This window comes from Anas acuta, chromosome 8, assembly GCF_963932015.1.
Source record: "Anas acuta chromosome 8, bAnaAcu1.1, whole genome shotgun sequence".
Taxonomy (NCBI): Eukaryota; Metazoa; Chordata; class Aves; order Anseriformes; family Anatidae; genus Anas; species Anas acuta.
The window spans coordinates 22,356,447-22,375,160 of NC_088986.1; the positions used below are offsets into that span (position 1 = coordinate 22,356,447).

Sequence of the window (18,714 nt, forward strand, 5' to 3'; positions counted from 1 at the left end):
ACATGGAATTATGTCAACATTTTCATTTTAAATGGAGCTGTGGTGCTTTGCAGGGCTTCTCTTCTGACTGCCTGGTGCTCTTGCTCCCTGTCAGTGAAGCATGGGGTCAAGCTTCATCTCCCATGAGTGTTTCCTTTCCCTTTTCTTGATGGCAAATGGAGATGTGACATCAGAGGTCCTTGCTGTGACACATCATGGGAAATGAATTCCCTGGTTTTAGTAAGGTACTGTGACTGTAGGTTCTCTGAAATACAAAGTCAAAGAAGTTGAACAGCTTTTTATCTAATTCTGTTAGCTTTTTGGTAAATGATCCCTGTTTTCTCACCAGCTCTCCTCAACCATTTTACTTAATCTCATCAGCGTAAGCCTGTATGTACCTGCCAGCAAACAGTACAGAAATACACCTTGGGAAGATCTAATGCACAGTTCCTTCTCCTTTCATGAACTCCTCGTTACAGCTCAGTCTGGTCCTCAGTAAAAGCCCCATGCTCCTAAGCCCAGCCTGGGAATGAAGAATAGCTCACGTTTTCTGGCTAACTACAAACAGGTATTCTCCAGAGTCCAATCGGGTGGAAGGCTTGTGGACTCCTGCACGCATCGGGAGATTAATCTTCCTAATCTTCCTAGGTATACAAATTGGGACCAGCAGCCCCAGAGACCAGTGAGATTGAGGTCCTTGTGCTCTTTCTACGGTTACTCTGTGTAACCAGATGCTGAGCTGGGCTATTCATAGTCATGTCATTGACGGTACTGTCCTTTGACCTTAATAATCTACTGAATTACCCACTGAAGCAAGGCCAGAAAAACAGTGAGTTACGTGATTTATGCTTGGTCATTACAGAGGGGGTCTCCCAATAAGCGGGAAGAGCTAGACTCTTCCTGGGCTTATTTCCTTTAAGAGCAGCAAAGGTGCAGCAGGGACTTTGGCCCATAGCTTTTGCTTCAATGCTCAGTTCCAGAGACAGGGAAAAGGTGTTTACATTTGCTTTTAATGTATTTGTTTAACAGATAACTTCGGCCAGGGGAGCTCCAGTTCCACAGTCGGTGCCTGTACAGACTTAAAATTTCTTTTTTAAGTAAAAAATTCTGTTTTACAGAACAGCAGCAGGCTCTTAAGAGCCTTTTTATAGCTAGAATGGAAGCTTCAGGGGTAAAATACAGCTTTCATTATAAAGGTCCTTTTACAGTGACTCATTATTTTCTCAAAGACATATCCTCTGTGCAACAATTTTTCTTGTCTGATCTCTATCCAGAGACGATATTTAGGAAGAAAAAAATGAATACTTAAGCAGAAACTACTCAATCATCTTGCTTGTTTCTTTGACTAAAAAAAAGAAATTCTGTATATGCTCCAGTCCAAACTTCTGTGTTGTGATAAGTTACCTAAAACTCCATGATCTTTGCTCAGATCCAACTTATTTTGAAAAACACTCTTGGATCTCACGGACACTCTGCATCTGCAGAGATGTCAATGGGCACCTTAGGCATTCTGTGCTCCAGAAGTTACTTCTTGTATGCAATATTTGGCATATTCTTTCTTTTTCATTAGGCCTTTACTGGGGTCAGAACATAATGAGATTTGCGTAGTCGTGTAGTTGGCTGTGACATACAAATACATGACAGATGAAGTTGCAAACAACTTTACAGAGACGAGGGGATGATCTTTCAGTTTTCAGATTTCAAATAATTTTCTTGTGTTCCACAGGGGGTGGGGAAAGCTGGCACCAACCGCGCCCTGGACTGCGGCTCTGGGATAGGTCGGATCAGCAAGCATGTCCTGTTACCAGTTTTCAAGAGCGTGGAACTGGTGGATATGATGGAGAATTTCCTGGCTGAGGTCCCGAACTACCTGCAGGGCAAGGAGGACAGAGTAGAGATGTATTATTGCAAAAGCCTCCAGGAATTCACTCCAGCCCCACAAAGATATGATGTCATCTGGATTCAGTGGGTTTCAGGTTAGTTCAGCATGATTCATCCAGCTCAGCATCTCAGAGAACTACACAGCCTGTGCTAAAATTAATGTTAAAAGAATGGTGCAGCTGTAAAAGGAGGTTCTCAAGTCTTTAATAATGCCAGGCCAGGACTGACCAGTGCTGGAGGCACAAGGCTAGTCTTGCACTCTTTCACTTCCAGTACCCGGTCCCATAGCAGCCAGGACAAGCAAATAAGAAGATAAATAAATAAATCTGAAACCACTGCACTCCTGTAGCCTTCCTGTGCAGTCAGGCAGTCCTCGCAGTCCATATCTCCTGTAATTTGCCACAGTCCCCTGTCAGCCCAGTACAGTCCTGTTTCCTTCAAAAACTCACAAGAGGCTTCTGAGAGTTCGCCCTAGCCACATGCACAGTGGGTACAGATCAAATTGCTTTTTTCATGACAAATACTGGAGAAAGGTACATGTACGTGGGAGCAGCTTGCATGCTAAGGTGCAGCTGAGGAGCAGGCCTTATAGATAGGCCTTATATATTGAGCAGGAATCCTCCTTAGCTACTACTGCTGCAGACAGATACAGAGCGTTGGCCTCATAGTGAGATGTGATCTGTCAACACCTCCACATCTGGCACGTGGTGGGAGAAAGACTGTAGCACTGTGGCAGTACCAATGTGTGAGGATCAAGCTTGGCTGTGAGGATATGCAGCATGTGAGACCTCGTTGGTGTCTCGAGTCTTGGCAGATTTTGGACACCTTTTTGCCCATGTGTTTTTCATGGCCCATTGGGTACTGCAGACTGCCAGAGAGATATCCTTGATGATTTCTCACCTTCTGACATGCAATCTAGCACGAAAAAAGAGCCTTTTTGAGAGCTCTCACCCCCTTTGTGGATGGGGCAGCCCAAGCATTTGAACACAGGACAGGTTGTTGGGTTTGTTTACTTACAAGATTGATACTACCTTCATTTAAGGATGATTTTCTTCAGTTCTTTGCAGAAAGCCATTTTGCACACAGGTTTCACCACTTTTGCATCATGTCTTGGCATCCTGTGGGATGGTTTCCAGCAAAGACCTTGAGGGAACTACTGGCATGATACCCCTCACACACAGAAATTGTTAGGCTAAGTGGCCCTTCAGGGATATCACCTGTGGTCCTTTCGTAGCCTCTGACAGTGGGAATCTATCCTTCCCGATGATGTTCTCAGAGGGATTTCTGAATCTGATGATTTTTTTATTGAGACCTGGGGTTTATTTCAAGAAACAACCTAAAACAAACAAACAAACAAACAAACAACCACCATGGTGAAATCATCAAAAGCCATAAACCATATGATTGTATCTTTTACATGCACTGATGCTTATCCAACAGGTTCTGTTAGCTGTGTCATCCAGCACCACCACCCCCTATAACAAATACCTGCTGCTTCTCCTGCAGCCACCCCTGTGAATGCACTGCAGCATTAATAGCAGCAAAGAGGCAGTTAGACAGTGTGGGCTATGCTCCTCACTTCCCCCCAGAAAAGCATCTTTTTTTTCCCCTCCTATTTACAGCAATGATATGGGAATTAATTACTTTTGTGAAGTGTGCAGAGATCCTTGAATGAAAAGTGTTGTAAGCCCATAAGCAAACAGAATAGTCATGCAACTACAGAAGTGAATTGAAGGTGACCTGAAAAGTCAACTTTTTATTCTCCTGTCCCAATCAGTCAGAAATACCATTTTTGGCAGATTTTTTCCCCAAGCTGTTCCTTTAAACCTTTACTGCTGAAGAGTTTGTAATTTTTCTGGAAAACCTGCTGCAGTGCCTAGCAGTCCTTCCAGAAAGGTTTTCTTCTCATCGTTGGACCTAAGTGTCCCTTGTGCAATTTCAGCTGGCAGGATTCGTTATTCTAAAGCACAAGAGGAGTCCTGAACAACTTCTCACCAAAACCCCAGAAATTGTTTCTTGTTAGGCAAAAACAAAGGTGGAGAGATCAGCACAGGAGATGGTTTTATTCAGGAGCACTTAATTTGTCCTCTACACGTAGTCTTAAACAGTAACAAAACTGGTCTTAGAACAGGTCTTTCCTCTATTATATACAAACAAATTGCTTCAGAACAATTTAATTTTCCTTTGCATTTCTATTCTTTTTGACTAATCAATCAACCATCACAGTAAACCTGGCTCCTGTCTCATCTCTTGAACAAATCCCAGTCAACATGAGACAGAATGAGTGAAGACTTGTTGGGGCTGTGCAGATCAGCTGGGTGGCTGCTGACAAAGGCAAAAAAAGCCTCTTCTTTTGTAGTAACAGAGGGCTGATTCTCCTTCCTCCCTTCAGCCATAAATTGCAATTAACTATATAGTGATCTTCAGTATTAATCAGGTTTCTACCACTATCCTGAATTTGGCTGAAATATGCCAACAAGATCCACACTTTTTGGGGTAGCAGGGCAGGACAGACTGGCAGATAGCAACATAATGAAAATCTCATTTTGGAGGAAAACTAGGCTAAAAGCTAGGTTAAGAGAACATTAAATTCCAAATTAGGTGGCCAAATGCTTCAATGAATCTTGCCTATGCAATCTTGATTTGTCTTACATATACATAACTATATGAGCCCTGGCTGTTACTTTATGAAGAAATAAAAATGTAAATTTACATTGTGTACTGAAATTAACATTTTCCTATGGCTTTGAAGGCATTCAGCTTTGGGCTTTGTGTCCTTTTTCTTTCTTTTTTTGGGGAGAGTGAAGTAGTTAAAAAGAAAATGACATTCTATATCAAAACGTGGTTTTAAAATGACAACTTCCATTTATAAAAGTTTAGATCTACCATGAAGAAAACTAAATATTTTGATTAGAAAATACAATCAACTTTTTCAAGTTTTTCATTCAGTTTCTGAACACCTGCCCTTGTTAATTCATTTTAGGTAGGTTTCACACATGAGGTTCTCATTTTGCTCTTCTCTGAGCCCCACTCTACTGATCTCAACAGAAGTGATCTTTGAGAATGGAGATGCAAAACACAATCTCAATAACATATTAAAAAATTCCTGTTTTTAAACACATGTGGTATATGCAGAAATCACAACAGTATGGAGCAATATGAAGAGTTTATTTGACAGTTTGCTAGGGCTTGCATTCCTCACTGGGTCTTTAATCCAGAGCTTCTTTGATGGGCACATGTTACACGAAGTTACAGAGATTTGTAGCACAAAAAGCCAGAAGGGACTATTAGATTATCTAATTTGACCTATTCTATATTACAAGCTGTTATATTTCATTGCTTTACCCTTGTGCTGAGCGAGTAGTTTGTGTTCAATTAAAACATATCTTGAGAAAGTCAACCACGCTTGATTTGAGGACTTCAAGAGGTGGTAAATCCACCACTTCTGTTGGTAGTTTCCAATTGGTAATTACTTACACTGTTAAAACAGTTGTCACTTATTTCCAATTTGAATTTGTTTGGCTTCAGCTTCCTGCCACTGATTCTTATTATGACTTTAACCACCAGATTAAAGAACCCTTCAGCACCCAGTATTTTCTCTACTATTGCCACTGACTTCTGTCCACATCTGTTGCTACTACTAACACGGATCATAAATATTGATTTGAGCTTGTAACTGTTGATCTCATTGATTTGCTCAGGTTTGCATAATGAAACCTGGTAGATCTAGATCTTTTCGTAAACATCAGTGATTAGGATATGGAGAAACAGATCTAGGCACCATTCTGATGTGCACAGGGCGAGTCTGTTTGAATGGTTAATAGTGATCTGTTTTCCATCTTTTCATCTGTAGGCTATCTGACAGATAAAGATCTCCTGAAGTTTCTCATCCGGTGCCAGAACGGCTTGAAGGATAACGGTGTTATCATTCTCAAGGACAATGTAGCCAGGGAGGGCTGTATCCTGGATTGTCTGGATAGTAGTGTGATCCGAGACCTCAACATCCTCCACAGCCTCATTGAAATGAGCGGACTCACCATCCTACGAGAGGAGAGGCAGGAGGGGTTCCCTGAGCAGTGTGTCCCTGTCTGGATGCTGGCCATGCAGAAAAGCCCTGGCCATTCCTGATTGCATAATGCGACGGCAGATACTGGACTATGAATGAACCACAGGACTGGGGAGGAGAAAGGGGAAGAAAAGCATCTGCTGGAATCCTACTAACCATGTACTGCTACTACTGTAACTGTAGGGCAGGATCAGGGGAGAATTAAAATTGAGCCAGCTTCTCCAGGGAATAGTCTGCTTCTAAATCCTGCCTGTTTCATCATACCCTCTGTTTTTAAAAGCCTTTCTAACAGCTCCTTGTGAGATTTCTCTTTCATTAAAGAGTTGATGCTATGACAAAACTCAACTAATAGAAAATAATTAGGTCTGAAGTTTCCGTAGTGGCTAATACATTTTAGAGTGCTCTCTATGAGGGGTTAAGAAATAAGCCTGTTTTTTACTATGGCACTTAAATTTTCTTGGAAGTTAAGAAGGATCTGTCAGATCACTGAGGCAGGATATTCATAATAATAACTGCTGGAAAACCTAACCCAACTTTTGACTGTCATCGCTATCTGTACTTTTAAAATATTTATATCTAAAATGTAAGGAAAGTTTTATCCGTTCATTGGCATCAGCTATGCAAATTTTTATTTTTTAATTGTTTGCTTTTCAGTCAGTTAGGACAATGAGACAACCTGGTAATTTTTCTTTCCTTTCCTTTTTAATGACTACTTTATCTTCCTTCTGTTTCTGCAATAGAACAATAGTAGTACATAAGGGTTTTCACACTCCGGGGAAAAATGTAGATGACATATATGCATGTTTGCATTGAAATTTTATGAAAAGACTGCCCCACAATCCACTTTCTGGAAAATATTTTTTCAAAATGTTCGCAGTGGAAACCACATGAAAGCATCTCTTTATTATTCATACCACTGTAAATTTCTTTCTTTCCCACATTCAGAACAAGTCTGGCACCATATGCAGAGCTAATGGGATTTCATGGAGTGTTAATAGTAAGACTGTAAGAAGAACTAATACAGTATTGTATTAATTAACAACTGTACGAAACTGCAGAGTGTGTTAGTGTAACCCAAAAGCATCTATGATTTATATTCAAACAGCAGCTGTATAAGCCTGGATTTGACAATACTAACACACATACCATCTCCTTAGGGCTCACAGAAATTACACATTGAGCTTCTTGTCCCCTTCATATAGGCACAGATAGTGCTGGGGGAAGACAGAGTTCATTTTGCAAAGATTTTCAGAATTTTAAATTCTTCTTCGTTCTGAATGAGTACAAGGAGAGACAATTTTAAAATTCTCTGTAAAGGAAAACAACACAACCGCAGACCTTTCCAAGCTGATTAAAATTTATCATTTGGACAATATCAAACGTTTCTTTTGAGTTCAACTTTTAAAACAATTTGCATTTTAAAGATTTGTTATTATAATGCAGCAAAAAGTAAATGAAAGATGGCGTGTTCAAAATTTATAAATGAATCCTACTATGAGAATGGACTGTTCTGACTCTGTCAGTATTTTTTTCTTGTTTTATTCCCTTGGAATGTAGTTCTGGCAAAACTTACCAGACTTTTTAAAGAGTTGCTTTACGACAAACCTGCATGTTCTGATGGAAAGGGGTTCTATAAAGCATCCTTGACATGACTGTATGCACAATTGTCTTTGTGAAATATTGTCATCTGTGTTAGATTAACTCACATAGAAGCCTGAAGATAACAAGATCAGGGAACCTCTCAGCTGGATTTTAGTACTGTTTGCTATCCTTTGATAACAAATCTCCAGTTTGTTTTAATTGCATAGCCCATCTTCTCTAGCAATATGGTTGCATATGTTGAGAATTTCCAATTTATGGCATAGGGCTTCCTGCAGTCAAACCTTATCCAGTAATTGTTCTCTTAATGTGCCATTACTAATTGTAGCATTAAGGAAAACAACCCTGGTGATTTGTTGAATATTCTGGCGTGTCATATAACCTAGAAACCTATGGTTCCCATGACACAGATGCTTCTGGAATGTTTTGGCTAATTTTTCCATTCTAATCAACTGGTAATGGGCATAAATTTAGCATATAATGTTAAAAACCCTAGGTGAATACTTTGTTCTGGATTTGTCCCCCTGACTAACTGCTTCTAATTCCCTCTAAGCCACTACAATGCTTTCATTCCACCGAAACTGCTAAAAGCTGGTGTGGTGATTGGGTGAATAAGATTATGTGCAGAAATTTGAAGGAAAACCAGTCACTTGTTTTATAGGAAAGAGGCATCAGCCCTCTAGTTAGCAACACTAATTAGCAATAACAAATATTTAAAGGATCTAGATACGGCTTACAAATTAATTTGTTCTTCACCATTTTTATTTCCTACCAGAGACATCTGCCATGGTGCAGAGTACTTGGAGGCTGCTGGAGAACCTAATACAGTCATGTCTGTGCCATGCATATCTGAATGGTGTTGGTTGCTACAATGGCAAGAGAACGGCATTGTAGAAATAGGGAGGTAAACAATTTTATCAATATCTAAGCAGCTGCCACATCTCATTGTATGGAATAAGTCAGCTGTTCACTTCTACGCCAGAGCGGGTGCAGTTCAGTAATGAGAGATGCTGTTCCAAGGTGGATACAGGATGAGAAGTGGTTTAGAATGAAAGGTAGAATATAAATGACTGGTATCAGTATCAGTGAAATAGATTTTTTGAGGTAAAAATGTTCTTCCCACATTTTGGACCTTTCCTATTTGAATTTCCAGACTATATATTCATAAACATTTCATGAAAATTGGTTCCCTTAACTATGTGAGAATGGAAATAAGTAAAATCTTAATTTAGTAGAAAAAAACATATTTCATGGTTCCCACATTCCTGAAAATTAATGTTTCATGGCTATGTTGCTTCCACAGTAAAATATTAAAGCTTTTCTGGTGACATAATGAACCTCAAGAGTAAAGAAACACAAGCTCTCCAGGGGCATAGATGCATGGGATTGCTGCAGATTCAATAATATTTTGGTTTCCTCCTTTTCCAAGTATATTTTAATTCAAGAACTCCAAGTTAACCACTGCAGGCCACCCTTAAAAGTTCATGAATTTGGGTAAAGGCCATTCTTGGCTTTAAAGTTCTGGCCTCTCTGGTCTGTACCATAATATGTAATAATAATAATAAATCACTAATTTCAAACAGAAGATCTTGCTTAGAAACCATCTATGCATCAGTTGTTTTTGATATTCAAAGACTGGATAATCCACTCAGTTGCTCTGCCTCAGCTTCCAGGTTATTTAAGTCATGCATTTAAAGAAGTCTTTGGCTTACCAGTTTGCAGTGGGAGTTTGAATCCCATTTGTCTGGTGTTCATGTAAGCACTTGTTCCCAATCTCAACATTGCCAGGAATTTAATTCAATATCAAGACCCTAGCTGAGGCAGGTTTCACAGGACATTCAGCGTCCTGAAAGCTCAAACGATCGTTCACCACTGACAGGTAATTAAAGAGCTACCCAATTAGTCCTGGGTAGTCAATGTTACTCTGAGGCAACCAGTACTTAAGCAGTCACTTAGCCAAAGCGTACAAAAGCCCGCATCTGCCATGTCACCACTGAAGCTCTTGATAATGCCTGCTTTTCCCATATCAGGTCCAATGCTTATTTTCTGTGTGACAGAAGGCCAAGTGTTATCTGTAATGTATAAATGCGAGATTCCTTGCAAAACAGATCCTCAGGCTCTGACAGTAGCCCCTAAGTGCTACTGTAACCCAAACAAAATGTATGGAAGCAATCATATCAGCAGCCTGAACAGCAATCCCAACTGTGCAGCTCCAGCAACCGTCAAGCTCAAGCCGTTCATGTTCAGAAGGTGACTCAGACATTACAAATGTCTTTTCATTCCTAATTGGAAGAGAGAGCCATCATTTTGAAGCATAATGCTGAATGGATGTTCTAAAATACTTTCTTTCAGAAATATTGAAATGATCATATCAAAATTTTTAGCTTGACTTTCTTGTTTGGATGTTTATATAATCTAATCTAAACTTACATGGTATGTGAGATTATATCTTAAATAATACATTACACAGTATTATAATAGCTGAAGTAAAACATTAGTTTCCTACAGAATACCCTAATAAAATCCGTACTTTCCCTGCCCCCAAAGTTAGTGAAACAAGTCAACAATTTCCAGAGGAAAGTCATTTCAAGAGGAACAGTCCTGTCAAGAAGTATTTACCCAGGCTGTTTTTCTCTAGATGTATCACATGAGTTCAGGCATCTTGCAGTGTGCCTGACCTAAGGAGTAGCCACTTCAGGCTCTTTGACAGGCGGGAGGAAGAAACTGGCATCTGTAGAGCAATTCAGACCACCTCAGAGCTGAACTGGCTTGAAGTAAGAGAGTATCCCCTCTCTCCACTGGCTGTACAGTCAGAATGAAAATATATCCTTGTTATAACCAATTCATTATGAATGGCAACAGAAGCGCAGCGTGATCTGAGGAGCTGTGACTGTTGAAACCAGAAAAGGGCACGGACCTGAATATCCAAACACTCCTTAAAAATCAAAGTCATGGCACTGGGGCACAGCATTAATGGGAGGAATATATCATATTGCCATGATCAGCTGGCATAACACCAACAGACAAAAGATTTGTCAGTTATGCCTCAGAATGCTCTGAATACCTTTATGCCATTCTCGTTTGTTTTCCATTCTCTTAATCCAGGCTCCCCAGAGTGTTTACGATGGCATATCAGACAGTAGGCCTGTCCAGAGGAACTTGACTGTTACGTGTGATTAAAACCAGTTGCACTGCATCCCACTCCTCCTCTGTTCCTTTGATGCTTCTTCTAACTTGCCAAGAAAATCCCTCCTCCACTTGCCAAAAGTGATTTGTTCTCTGTGGACATCACCACATCTCATTGAAGTAAAGCAGATTACCTTTGATTTTAAGAGGAGGTAATTCTGTTTATCTGAGAGCAATAACAACAGGCTGTATTTCAAACATGCCGGTTAATACCCATCTCTTTCAATTGATGTCAAGTAGGCACTCCCAGACCTTTGTACCAAACAAAGCTCACATTCTCATCATCACCATAAATAACAATATTTGTACGACAATACACATCCCTAGAGCTTGAAGCACGTGTTATCATTGTGTTCTGGATGAGGAAACTGAGGCACAGAGGGGTGATCTGGGCTGCATTACAGCTTTATCTAAGTGGGAGCTGTGAGTGATTAACACCTCCACAAATCAGGCCACTACAGGATCTACAGAGAGAGTGTTCTGCAGGCAGACGTAAACTTATTCTGCTTGTGCTTGGAGCAGATTGAAACAATGTGGTTGTGGTTAGCGGGCTTATTAGGCCAACCTGATATGTCCTGCAAAGAGAGGGCTCAGGCTGAACACTGTGCTCGTGAACATACGCAGCTTCTGTTCATTTCAGAGCTTTAGTAGAACAACCTGGTGCATGACCGCAGCAAAAATAAAGACAGAAAATTGGTAGGAAGTCTCTCTTCCCTGTCTCTCTCTTCCAAAAATGTTGAATTTGCAGGCATTTTAATCTGTTCTAGTATTTTCAGGCTCCTGAGACTAACGTTTTGAGACATTTGAGGAAGTCCTACAAACGTACTTAGCAGACATCTGTTGGTGTCTCTGGATTTCTGTAAGTCTGAAGATTTGGCTTGTAGGAACCTAAGCTTTACACAAAACTAAGTTTTACAATGACTCGAAGTGATTTGTAAGTACGTTATGCCTGACTTTCCCCCTCTCCCTATGCTCTGACAATGCCCTGTGAATGCACAGTCCTGATGCAGAGGTGGCTTCTCCCAGATCTGTAGCAGAGATTCCCAAGTAATGACACACATGGCACACACGGTGCAAAGCCTCTGGAAAGTGGTACCCAGCACTTTCTGAACAGTCTTCTCTGCGTACAGGGAGCCTGACACTGCCGGGAGCAGCTTCAATTCTCACTACCACTGTTTCTGGGGCAATACTGCAGTGTGAGAATCCTCCCACACTCCTCCAATAACAGAATAACGAAAATACAGCACTGTTAACACCAGAAGGTCAAAAATCACAGACCTAGCTTTAAAATCCTTGTTTGGAAGTTATCTATGTGTGTGTACACACACAGATAACAGTTTTACAGACACATATGCATACATGAATCCAGAGCTTGTATCAGCCAAGGTGACCTATGGCTCTTGAAATATATGTGGCTTGTCAGCTTTTACTGGGTCATCAACTGCAGAGGAACAATGACCGCTGTGAAGTCTGGACCCCCAGTATTAAACCAAGGGTGAGATGCATCTCACCTAATTTGGGTCATCTAAGAGACAGTTTTCTGAGGTTAAGGTAGTTATCAAGACTTCCTGTTAGAGTCACTGGGGAGAGATCAGCTCCTCCCAGAAAGCTTCTTCCCTCCTCCAATGGTTATCCCATATATTCAACTCCAGAAGGAGCCTACAGGGCTGTTGTAAGTTCAGACAAGTCACTCTGAAATGTTTAAGTGACGTCAGATGAATTCCAGCTCAAGTGTAAATCCATGGACTCCACTGTGAGACCAATCGCAGTACATTCAAGTCTGCTTTCTCCCACAGATGCACAACTTAGATCTGCAGCCTCTGCAGTATAATCTTACAAGCTTCTACTGAGAACCAAAGTGAAGGTTGTCTGAAATTATCCCATCTAGATAACACACTAGTTTTATTTATGGATCAGTACGTGAGCGCATAGCTAAATAAACAAGTGGCTTCTCCTAAAATCAGGTTACCATTGCCAAACTCTTAAAAATCCAACCTATAAAATAAACAGACTCCAGGAGTTACCTGTGACTCTTGCCACTGCAGCAACTTCAAGGTAACAAGAAGTCAATAAACCCCCATCAACAAAATCCCCACTGGGATTCGGCAACTGAGACTCTGAAGCAGCAGTCATCAAGGGAGACTAAGTGATTCAGTAAAACGTTAATGTTCCCAGAGGAACCGTTTTGGGGCTGCCTTGGTTTGGTGAGAGGCAGCCCTGATTTGTTACCAAAGGCAAAACATAGGCAGAGGCCATTGGAGAGGCTTCTGTTTGGATGGTGTCTGTATAGTCACTCTGCTGTCAGACTTGCTCTCTGCCCTGGGGTTATATCCTTTTCCCTAATGTAACTGAGATTAGTAATTAATTCTCTCTTCTTCTGGACTCTTTCAGTGCAGGCAGTTTTGTCCTGTGTCCCCTAGCAGACTTCATTCCCTACACGAAGGAGAGAAATACCAGCTCACAAAAGATGTCTGAGCACATCCTTGCTGTGATCTGAACCAGCCATGCAACATCCAAGACAGGTACACATATTGAACAAAAAGATTTAGGAATCAGTGGACTCCTTTCCCTGGTTGCCTTCTCAAGCAGACAGATCTCTTTGTAGTCAGGATTATATGGCCTCCAGCATCTCAGCATCAGAGCATTTTATAATAAGCAATGCATTAGTCCTTTCCACCACACTGTCAGATAGTTAGGACTAGTTAGCTTAATTGTATGTATGGGAATCCCAGAAAACAGAATCCCACTCATCTCATTTTACTTCAGCTGTTTAGTCCAACTGATTCTTACAGCTGCCTAGTACCTCTGCAAGGCACCATCTGATGCTGGTGGACAAATCTGGCATTAGGAAGATCCTGTCTCTGCTGACTACTGATTTGGTGTACACAAAATAATGTTAACAAGCTGAATTTCACGTTGAGGGGAGGGGGACCTAAGAGTTTTATGCATTAGAGCGGAGCACAGAACCCAACACTCTGTAGTTGCAGCCATGTGCTCATACCACTAAGCCATTTTCTCTCTTATTTATGTAAACTGAGGGAATTTTGGTTTCCAGCTTGGTAAACAAGGATTTAACTACTTCCTCTCTCCTCCCAAATAACTTTCCCTGAAATGAGCATGGTAAACACAACCCTCTCTCTCAAAAAGCCTTTCTGCTTGGTGTTATTTTTGTAACCGATTCTCTTTTGGAAAACAAACAACTCAGATTTCTGCTGAAAACAACCCAAGGGAACCTCTTCACAGTAACATTACAAGCAGTATCACACATACCCCCCTCCACTGGTCGTGTGGCAGACAAATGGATACTCACCCATGGATGGGTTTATAATCCTGCGACAAAGAAGCTCTAGGGCAGCTGGCAACATGCAGAGAATGTCACAGAGTACCTCTCTCCCTTCCAGCATCATGCCCTACTTGTCAGACAAGAAGACAGTGCAGCATGTAGCACCTGGCATCAGGAGCTAGAAAGAAACTCTGACCTTATGTTGGGCATGTGTGAGTTGCTAAGATGGTGGCTGGTGAGGAGATGTTTGGCATAAAAAGCAGGAGACTTGACAGATTGGAGTATTTTCATCCTCAGTGCCCCCATAACGACTTTCAGATAATGACGTTTTAGGAAATTATAATCTTGCGTTTGTAGTTTACACCTGTCAAGACTTAACTGAATCGTGAAAGGCTAGAAAGTTGTTCTTTCAAAAACAGGGCTCTCACATAACTAGAGGATGGAGAAGTGGGTCTAACCTGGCTTTGCAGATTGCATCCTTCCTCGCTGTCCCCTAACGATGAGTGCACACAAATTCCCTGATGCCACTGCTGTTACCTTCAATCCATGGAATCATAGTGGCAGAAATCAAAGATCTAGACAAAGGAAAGGAGTAAGGACACAATGTAATGGGAGAAAAACGTGGACTGTGCTAGTCCTTTTGAATGGGGGATAGCAAGAAACTTGCTGCCTATCACGTAGTCTGGGAATTTGTGTTGGGAGTGTGCTTTCTGAATGCCTTTACCCAAAATTAGGCCTAAAAGCACAAAGCAGTTTACAGCACTTTCATTCCTAGGTCTCAAAGGATTTGCAGTACAGAAAGGAGCACATGGCAATCCCTACTGTAGAAGGGGAAGCAGTGGCCCAGAGCATTGTATCACTGAGTAGCCAAGTTGGGAACCACACCTGAATCAGTCGTATTTTCAGTCAAAGCAGCAGCCACTTCCCTGCGAGTACAACAGGTATGTTTTTCACAGGCTGGATATTGGTTTTCTTTGGCATGCCATTTGCTTTCTGTTCACAAGGGAGCTGGGAATGACAGAGCAAGCAGTCCTCAGCCAGGGCCTCACTGCTGCTGAGGCATGGCAGGGTCTGCAAGGAGAGTGTCTCAGTACGGGAGGACAGAAGTTCCAGCCAGGACAGCTGAGGTGAAAATCCAGCACAAATCCATATGAGACACCCTTGCAGCTCAAGACATCCATCAGCTAATCCTCCCTTTGGCAATTTCCCCACTTACTCCTTCCATCAAAGGGGCTTGAGTTACAACGGCTGCTGTCTTAATGAGTGAAGCTTTGAAGGAAGCTGGCTTCTCCAGGACAAAAATAAAGTACTTTGCACTCTCTGGATCACCTTGCCTCTTAGGAGAAAGAGGCATTTAACAAACTGTTACTGAGCCTCAGGAGGGAGGCTGTGCACACAGACGAGATGGGGCTGAGAGAAGCGAAGTGCTTTGCCCCATGCCATAAAGTAATCCTGACCAGAACTGGGCACGGAATCTGCGTGTCCCACCTTGCAGTTTTTTGGGGCAGACTGTGAAGCCAGGGCCCTGGCCATTCACTGTTGTTCCAGGCCAAGTGGTGTTCTTTGGCAGAGGAGAGGTGTTAACTCTTGTTTCCTGGCCAGGCTCCAATTTGGCTGACCATATTGTTGCTTTCTTAAATTCCTGCCCCACCCGACCAGCCAGGTTTGACTGTGTGCTGATTCCTACAACCACTTGTTGCTGTTGGTTATGGACTGGCCCATTTTTCACCCTGGAGCTCCCTGCATTGTGTTGTTTCAATGGTCCTAGGCTGTAAGTTTGTGAAAAAGCTTGTTTGCAAGATGGGTTTTTCTCCCCCTTTCTTTCCAGCCTATGAAAGTGTGGCTGTCACAAAAGGTGGCAGAGCAAGGTGGTCGCATGCAGTTGCAGGGCTGTTGTGCTTTGAAAGGGTTTTCCAGTTTCTCAGTTCCTCTGGCTGCCGTTTCCCCTGTAACTATCGGAACAAACTGCCTGTGCCCCTCTAATCAAAGAAACGTGAAGTTAGCAAGAGGCCCCAAATACATTTCCTGGCAACAAGACAAAAGTAAGTCTACTGAGAAGTTTATGCAAAGAGAATATTTCTAGTATATACAGTTCTGTCTTGTACTCAGATGCCCATACCAAAGCAATTACTGTACGGGAGATGCTGACTGGCTGGAAGAACCTGTTCATTCTGGATCTGTAATGGAGTCTGTGAGGAGCTCAGCTTCCTGGTGTGGAAGAAGGTAAGTGTGTGTGAGGAAGGGAGGCTGGGACATGTTTATTTGGGAGGGTAACCTTTCTGGGCCGGGAGCCTACTTTTTAATTTATTTGGTGGTCCAGGGAAATTCGTCACATCACATTCTCCAGCTCCTATTTCCACTGAGGCAATTACATCACCCTGGAGTCTTAGCTAGCGAACAGGGACGCAGCTGTATAAAGCGCAGGCTGGCCGACTCATGATGGCAGCAATGCAGTTTGTCCCTAAGACAAACAAAGTTCTGCAGGAGAGGTAGAAGGCTGGGTCCAGCCAGAGAAATGCAGATCCAAGGCCAATGCTGAACTCTGAGCCAGCTCACGGATGTTTTTTTCCATGTCTGCTTTTACCCCACCCTTGAGCTCCTCACATCAGATCCAGAGACACACGTGGCTTCTGTGTCCCTGTACGCACGTGGGCTGCTGTTTCTGGGTTCCCAGGAGAAATGCCCAGGACAGGTACTTGGACCTTCTGAGTGATAAATGGTCTGAGCAGCATTTTAATGGTCTGGAGCGACAGGGCATCTCCTACTGCTTGACAACACTGTATTTTGCAAAACAAGGGTGAAGAGTCAAGGCCTGCAGACATTGAGGCAAAGACTGGGACATGGGGATGTGACAAAGTAAAGTGCTGATAGCTGAAAAAGGTGGAAGTCCTACAGCGTGAGGCTTCCACAGTAGAAAACCAGTGACTCTCCCACTCACATACTCGTTTTTGGTGTCATTCCATGCATTAGCACGAATAAAGGAAGGAGCTCGGTGTCTGCTGGGTCACAGCCCCTCGCTTTAGATGCTCAGCATTCGAAGTGACGTTAGGGTATTTACTCACGGAGTCTCACAGCACCTCTGAGAGGTGTCCAAGTACATTACCATTGTTTCACTCAGCAGCCTTAAAGCCGAGAGGGGAATCGCTTTTCACAGCCAGACAGCAAGGCAGTGTCCGAGCCAGAAGACGACTGAGGACTGCCTGGTGCTCAATGCATTGTATTTTCCTCCAGACGCCACTGCCTCCTCTGGAGAATGCTGAGTCTGCTTCTGAACCCAGTGTCTCATGTTTCTAGTCCATCTTTACACCAAAATCTTAACACTGGTTTAAAACGGGCATAATTAACTTTGGGAAAATGCATCTCTAAGCTCTTGTGGGCAGTGATTCTGTTTTCAAGAACTGAACTATTCCTTCTGCAACACAATGGAAGCACATTCTCAGAGAGTTAATAAATTCATGCGTGCCCTTTAAAAGAAGAAATCAGGATGATTTTTTGGACATTTTTAGGCAAAGTTTTTTTTTCTTTTTTTTTTTTCTTTTTTTTCTTTTTTTTTTTTTTTATGAAGCCTCCTTGGTAACCAGTTAAAACAAATTCCTCCAGACTGTAAACTAGAGATAATGGAGTTCGCCTTTAATCTCGGTCCGCTGCAGATCAAGTTACCTCTTAGAAATTACTTATCCTGGCCAAGCAAATGAATTGGAATTGATGTTCTTAATTGTTTTCTAAATTGCTGTTCCCCACTCCCTTCCTCCCCTTCTCTCCACACAGCTGTTTTGCATCAGAGTCTAGTCTAATGGGTACTGTCACTCACACGAGGGGGTGAAGTCATGTGGTCATAAAAGAGAAAGATTGGGGGAAGAGAGGGAAATACCACCCAGTGCATTATCTGGCTGTGACACACACAAATTGAATAGAAATAATTCCTCCTAGGGGGCTAGTCCCAACAATGGACACAGTTCTGTCTTGGGGTAGAAAAATGTGGAGGCTCACTCCGTTCCCTGATACTCATTTCTCCCTTACAGAGAAGGAAGATGATTAAAGTGCTAGTTTGGGACAGAGGAAACCTGGGTTGAAACTGCTGACTGCTGCAACCTCCTTTGTCTGTTTTTGTGCAAGTTGCTTTGTTTATGCCTTAACGCCTGCATTTGTAATGCATAAATAATGCAATTCCCCTCCTCTTTCCTCAGGGCAACGATGGTCTTTCATTAGCTGTATCTTACAAAACAGCTTAACCTGCTCTCCACGTCCAAAAAAGTGTTTCAGCACTGCCTGTGTTTACATATATTAGGCTCCAGCCCCATGTGGAACTTGAGTTTTGGAGCCTTTGGGTTGTGGGAGCATCAGGCCAGGTCTTAACACCAGAATCCTGTCCCTCTGCATCCTCTTAAGAGGGGACAGATCTCAAGTCTCAAGCAGGAACCATCTCCCGAGGATATTTTGCTCCTATAAAAATCATTCCTGCACATGAAACGTATGCAAACAAACAATTGCACCAACGTCCGTGTCTTGCCACTATGTTCCCTCCCACCATATAAATGACCTATAAAACCAGTTTTACTGCCAGCAGTTCTCCAGAACTCAGCTGTTCCCTTTCAGACCCTGTGCTTCCATGGGCTGGCAACTGTTTTCTGCTCATCTGACCATTTAGAGTAACCGAGAGGAGCAGAGGTTATCCTCTTCCTAACCTCACCCAAAAGGTCCTTCTTGACAAACAACAGCC

The 18,714-nt window shown here is 42.3% G+C and overlaps 1 protein-coding gene across 2 annotated transcripts in view; it reads left to right on the forward strand.

The window, feature by feature from the left end:
- Nucleotides 1-18,714, forward strand: part of NTMT2 (N-terminal Xaa-Pro-Lys N-methyltransferase 2) — a 48,279-nt gene that overhangs the window by 10,671 nt on the left and 18,894 nt on the right. Inside the window, exons 2-3 of one of the 2 annotated variants that reach the window (XR_011098788.1) lie at nt 14,770-14,935; nt 16,104-16,217. Coding sequence is in view for 1 of the 2 variants with exons in the window: in XM_068690210.1 (XP_068546311.1) it covers nt 1,706-1,955; nt 5,714-5,988 (525 nt within the window). In the remaining variant the exon portion in view is untranslated. Of the gene's footprint in view, nt 1-1,705; nt 1,956-5,713; nt 7,584-14,769; nt 14,936-16,103; nt 16,218-18,714 lie in introns of those variants that run through there. The other variant, XM_068690210.1, reaches the window with a different exon arrangement.